General features: G+C 36.4%; 1 protein-coding gene and 1 long non-coding RNA gene across 2 annotated transcripts in view; one reads left to right on the top strand and one right to left on the bottom strand.

Moving 5' to 3' along the window:
• LOC131501073 (transmembrane protein 180-like) overlaps positions 1-1,371 on the top strand; it is a 45,439-nt gene extending 44,068 nt beyond the window's left edge. The window contains exon 7 of the mRNA XM_058710777.1: positions 1,090-1,371. Coding sequence (XP_058566760.1) covers positions 1,090-1,162 — 73 coding nt within the window. The 3' untranslated portion in view covers positions 1,163-1,371. The remainder of the gene's footprint in view (positions 1-1,089) is intronic.
• Positions 1-6,598, bottom strand: part of LOC131501077 (uncharacterized) — a 30,180-nt gene that overhangs the window by 11,699 nt on the left and 11,883 nt on the right. The window lies entirely within an intron of this gene.

The following is a 6,598-nucleotide window of genomic DNA, read 5'->3' as shown; positions in this document are numbered from 1 at the left end:
ACAGAGCCCAATGTGGGGCTCGAACCCATGAACCATGAGATCATGATCTGAGCTGAAGTCAAACACTCAACTGGCTGAGCCACCCAGGCACCCTAAACTTGTACAAACTTTAATATGCAGAGTGTCCCATGAGGAAAGAGTCAGTGAACTTGAAGATATGTCAGTAGAAATTACTCAAGCTGAAACACAAAGAGAGTGAGAATCAAAAAGAATAGAGCACCCAAGAGACTTGAGACAATATATAATAGTCAAATGTACATTTTAATGGAATTCTTCCCACCCCAAAAGAGAACAGAACAGGTTAGAAAAAATATTTGAAAAGACGATAGCCAAGAATTTTCAAAAAAATAATGAAAGACATCAAACCCAGAAGTTCAAGATCCAAGTAGCTCAGAGAACCAGGAAAATACCACGATAAATATTGAAAACCCCATCAAACATACAAAACAAAAAACACCTAGACACATCATATTCAAACTGATGAGAGCCAAAGATAAAGATAAACCACTGAAGGTAGCCCAAGATATAAGATACATTACATAGAGAGGAACAAAAATAAGATGAGCAGCACACTCTTCACCATAAATAATGGAACACAGAAGGCAATGTAATGACATCTGTAAAATATGAAAGAAAAAAATTGTCAACCTAAATTTTTATACACAATGCAAATATCTTTAAAAATTAAGTGAGGGTTGCCTGGGTGACTCAGTCAGTTAGGCTTCTGACTCGGTTTTGGCTCAGGTCATGATCTCACGGTTCGTGGGAGCCTGCATCAGGCTCTGCGTGGACAGCATGGAGCCTGCTTGGGATTCTGTCTCTCCTCTCTGCCCCCCAAAATAAATAACTAACATTTTAAAAAGTAAGTGAAATAAAGACTTTCAGACAAACAAAAGGCTGAAAGTTTCATTACCAGCAGATGTGCATTACATGAAGTGTTCAGGAAGTTACCAGATAGAAACTTGGGTCTAAACCAAGGAATAAACATCTCTAGAAATGGTTAAAATGGAGGTAAATACAAAAGACTTCTTTTTATTTATTTTATAATCATTTTAAAATTTTTATTTATTTTTTTATTTTCAGAGAGAGAGAAAGAGAGTGTGAGAGAGGGGTGGAGGGAGAGAGAATCTCAAGCAGCCTCCATACTCAACACAGAGCCTGATGTACAGCTCAATCCCACAACCCAGGGATCACAACCTGAGCCAAAATCAAGAGTTGGACACTCAACTGACTGAGCCACCCAGGTGCCCCTTATTTTTAATCACTTTATTTTTATTAAATTTTTAAAAATGTTTTATTTATTTTTGAGAGAGAGATAGAGCATAAGTGGGGAGGGGCAGGGAAAGAGGGAGACACAGAATCTGAAGCAGACTCCAGGCTCTGAAATGTCAGCACAGAATCCAATGTGGGGCTCAAAGCCAAGAAGCCTGCGATCATGACCTGAGCCAAAGTCAGACCCTTAACTGACTGAGCCACCCAGGCTAAATCACTTTAAAAGGTGACTAAGGATCACTCATACATTGCTGGAGAAAATGTCAAGTGGTACCGCCACTCTATAAGACATTTGGCAGTTTCTTATAAAACTAAACATGCAATTATAATGCAACATAGCAATTGCACTTTGGAGCATTTATCCCAGAAAAATGAAAATTTACATTTACACAATTCCTTCAACAGATTAATGGTTAAACAAACTGTGATACATAGAAACCATGGAATACTACTTAGCAATAAAAGTTAAACTACTGACACACACATCAACTTGGACAATTTTCCAGGGAATTATACTGAATGAAAAAACCCAATCACAGAAGGTTACATACCATATGATTCCATTTATGTAACATTCGTGGAAATGAAAAAATTTTAGAAATGGAGAGCAGATTAATGGTAGTCAGAGGTTTAAGATGGGAGTGGGAAGTGATAAGGATGATCATAGTTATAAAAGGGCAACACATGGGGTGCCTGGGTAGCTCAGTCAGTTAAGCATTAAACTCTTGATTTTGGCATAGGTCATGATCTCACAGTTCGTGAGGTCAAGCCCTGTGTTGGGGCTCTGTGCGGACAGTGGGGAGCCTGTTTGGGATTCTCTCTCCCTCTCTGTCTGCCTGTCCCCTGCTCATGCCCTCTCTCTCTCAAACTAAATAAACATTTTTAAAAAATAATAAATAAATAAAAGGGCAACACAAGCAATCCTTGTGGCAATGAAATTGTTCCATATCTTGACTATGGTGGTGGACAGATGAACGTACATGTGATAAAATTGTATGGAACTGAACACACGCACACACACACAAGTAAAACTATCTAAAAGATTAGTGGAATGTTAACAGTGTCAAAATCCTCGTTGTGATATGCGCTATCTAATTTGTAAGATGTTACCATTAGGATAAACCGGGTAAAGATTACATGGGATAATTCTGCACTATTTCTTACTACAGCATGTGAATCCACAATTATCTCAATAAAATTTTCAATAAAAGATAATTGACTATCTAAAGTAAAAAGAGCAGCACTGTATTTGGGAATTATAGTACATGCAAAAATAAAATATAGGACAACAAATATAAAAGATTAGAGGGAACAATTTGTCATATATTGTTAAAAGGTTCTTACACCATATGGAAGAAGTATATTATTATTTTAAGGTAGGATGTGATTAATTTTAGATGTATATTATAAACTTTAGACCAACCATTAAATATATATATATTAAAAATTTTTTTTTAAATGTTTATTTACTTTTGAGAGAGAGAGAGAGAGAGACAGAGTACAAGTAGGGGAGGGGCAGAGAGAGAGGAAGACACAGAATCTGAAGCTCCAGGCTCTGAGCTGTCAGAACAGAGCCCAAGATGGGGCTTGAACTCACAGACTGCAAGATCATGACCTGAGCTGAAGTTGGATGCTCAACGAACTGAACTATCCAGGCGCCCCATAAATATATATATATTTAAACTGAGGCATGAATAATAAGCCTATAGTGGAAATAGCATAATAAAAATTAATCATCCTAAAAGCAGGCAGAAAAAGCAGAAAGAGGGCCAAGAATGGAACAGAGAAAACAACTGACTAGATGTTAATCAATATTACATTAAATACAAATGGTCTAAATATACCAATTAAAAAACAGAAATTATTGATTGGATTAAAAACAAAACAAGATCCAACTACATGATATGTACCAAAAAATACGCTTCCAATATGAAGACACAGGTATGTTTAAAGACAAAGGACCAAAAAATATAACATGTAAGCAGTAATCCAAGGAAAGTTGGAATGGCCATGTTAACATTTAAGTCAACTTCAAAAGAAGGAATATTACCAGGGATAAAGAGAGAGCTTACATAGTAATAAATGGATCAACTTACCAATAAAATGTAATAATCCTAAATATGTATGTACTTAATAATGGAGCTTCAAAATGCATGAAGCAAGGGGTGGCTCAGTTGGTTGAGCGTCCGACTTCAGCTCAGGTCATGATCTTGCAGTTTGTGATTTCAAGCCCCACACTGGGCTCTGTGCTAACAGCTGGGAGCCTGGAGCCTGCTTTATATTCTGTGTCTCCCTCTCTCTCTGCCCCTCCCCTGTTTGTGCTGTCTCTGTCTCTCAAAAATGAATAAATGTAAAAAAAAAAATTAAATGCATGAAGTAAAAAACTAATAGAAGTGAATGGAGAAATAAACAAATCCATAATTTTATAATTTTTTAAATAATATTTTTAAAGTAAACTCTACCCCCAATATGGGGCTCAAATTCACAACTCTAAAAACAAGAGTTGCATGCTCTATCAATTGAGCCAGCCAGGTGCCCCCAAAATCCACAATTTTAGGTGGGAATTCACTTCTTAGTAATCAATAGGGCATTTAGAAGGAAAATCAATAAAGATACAGAAGTGAACAATACCATCAAGAAACTTGACCTAGTTGCCATTTATAGAACAGCTTGCCCAACAACAGCAGAATACACGTTCTTTTCAAGTGCAAATGAAATATTTAGCAAGTTAGAACATCTGGGCAGTAAAAGAAATAATGGGGTGCCTGGGTGGCTCAGCTGGTTAAGTGTCCGACTTCGGCTCAGGTCATGATCTCAAGGCTGTGAGTTCGAGCCCCTCGTCAGGCTCTGTGCTGACAGCTCAGAGCCTGGAGCCTGCTTCAGATTCTGTGTCTCCGTCTTTCTCTGCCCCTCCCCCATTCGCACTCTCTGTCTCTCTCTCTCAAAAATAAATAAACATTAAAAAAAATTAAAAAAGAAATAACAACACATATGAAAGAAGTCATATAAAGTATGTCTTCTGATTATAATGGTATATTCAATTAGAAACCAATAACCTACCTGGGAAATCCCCCCCAAATCTGGAAGTTAAAAACACACTTTTAAATAACTCATGGATTAAAGAAAAAGTCAGCAAGGAAACTGGAACATATTTTGAATTGAACAAAAATGAAAACATGATACAGTATATCAAAATTTGTGGAATGCAATGAGAGCAGTGCCTAGAAGGAAGCCTGTGGCATTAAATGAATATGTATATATATTATACATATGTGCCTATATATTATATATAAATAAATGAAGGGTCTGAAATTAATAATCTATGTTTCCACCTTAGGAAACAAACAAACAAAAAAGAGCAAATTAAACCCAAATCAGGCAGGAGGAAATAATAAACATCAGAAATCAATAAAATTGAAAACAGATGCCTGTTTGGTTATCACCAAAAAGATTAGAGATAAAAAATGCTGGTGAAGATGTGGAGAAAAGGGATCCCTGTGGACTCTTGATGGCAATGTAAACTGGTGCAACCACTGGGGAAAACAGCATGGAGGTTCCTCAAAAATTTGAAGATAGAACAACCATATGATTCAGCAGTTCTACTTCTGGGAATACATCTGAAGGAAAAGAAAACACTATGTTGAGATATCTGTACCTCCATATTCACTGCAGTATTCTTTACAATAGCCAAGACAGGGAAAACAATCTAAATGTCCATAGACAGATGAATAGATAAAGTTTTGGTATATATACATGCAATGGAATTTAGCCATAAAAAGAAGGAAATCTTACCATTTGTGACAACACAGATGGATCTTGAGGGCATTATGCTAAGTGAACTAAAACAGGGAAAGAGAAATACTATATGCTCTCACTTATATGTGGAATCTAACAAACAAAAAACCAACGACCAAAAAAACAACAAAAAAACCCCAGAAACTCACAGAAAAACAAAACAAAACAAAATAAAACTCACAGAAAAAGAGAAGATTTGTGGTTTCCAGAGGCAGGGGTGGGAAAGGAGGAATTGGAGGAAGGTGGTCAAAAGGCACAACCTTCTAGTTATAAGATAAATAAGTACTCAGGATGTAATGTACAACATGATGATTGTAGTCAACACTGCTGTAGGGTATATTTGAAAGCTGTTAAGAGTAAATCCTAAGAGTTCTTACGCAAGGAAAAACACATTTTCTTTTTTTTCTTTTTGTGTCTATATGAGGTGATGGATGTTAACTAATTGTGATGATCATTTCATAATATATGTAAGTCAAGTTGTTATGCTGTATACCTTAAACTTACACAATGCTGTATGTTGATTATATCTCAGTAAAACTGAAAGAAAAAGAGGGATGCCTGGGTGGCTCAGTCCATTAAGCGTCCAACTCTTGATTTGGGCTCAGGTCATGATCTCACAGTTCATGGGATCGAGTCCTTCGTGGGGCTCTGCGCTGATAGTGTGGAACCTGCTTGGGATTCTCTCTCTCCCTCTCACTCTGCCCCTCCCTCACTTGTGTTGTGCACGTGCGCACTCTCTCTCTCTCTCTCCCAAAATAAACTTAAACCAAAACTAAAAGAAAGAGGTATCTGCACTCCCATGATCGTTGCAGCATTAGTCACAATATCCAAGTATGGAAACAACCTAAGTGTTCATTGATGGATGAATGGATAAAGATGTAATATAGATACAGAGATTATTCAGCCATAAAAAAGAAGGAAGTCTCATCATTTGCACCAACACGGATGAACCTGGAGGACATTATGCTACGTGAAGTAAGCCAGAACAGAAAGACAAATACTGGTATGGTTTCACTTATAAATGGAAGCTTAAAACATTGAACCAGAGAACAATGGTTGCCATGGCATGAGGGTGTGGAAGTAGAGAGATGTTGGTCCAAAGGGACAATATTTCAGTTATAATAAATTCTGGGAATCTAATGTAAAAAATGGTGACTATAGTTAATAACACTATATTATACACTTGAAATTTGCTAAGAGAGTAGCTCTTAAGTGTTCTCACCACATATGCACACAAAGGTACCTATGTGAGGTGATGGATGTGTTAATGAACTTAATTATTATAATTATTTCATAATTTATATGTATATTAAATCATCCAATTGTACACCTTTAAAAAATCATGTTGTACAATCTACATATACACAATTTTTACTTGTCAATGATACCTCATTAAGTCTGGGGAAAAAAAATTAACTCCTGATCTTTGAAAGACATTGTTAATAAATGAAAAGGTAAGCCACAGTCTGGGAGAAAATATTTGCAAAATCCATATTTGATAAAAGACTTGCATGTAGAGTATTTTAAAAAG

Source organism: Neofelis nebulosa, chromosome 18 (assembly GCF_028018385.1).
Source record: "Neofelis nebulosa isolate mNeoNeb1 chromosome 18, mNeoNeb1.pri, whole genome shotgun sequence".
NCBI lineage: Eukaryota > Metazoa > Chordata > Mammalia > Carnivora > Felidae > Neofelis > Neofelis nebulosa.
Note: the sequence above shows the minus strand (reverse complement) of the source record. Positions and strands in the feature narration are given on the sequence as shown.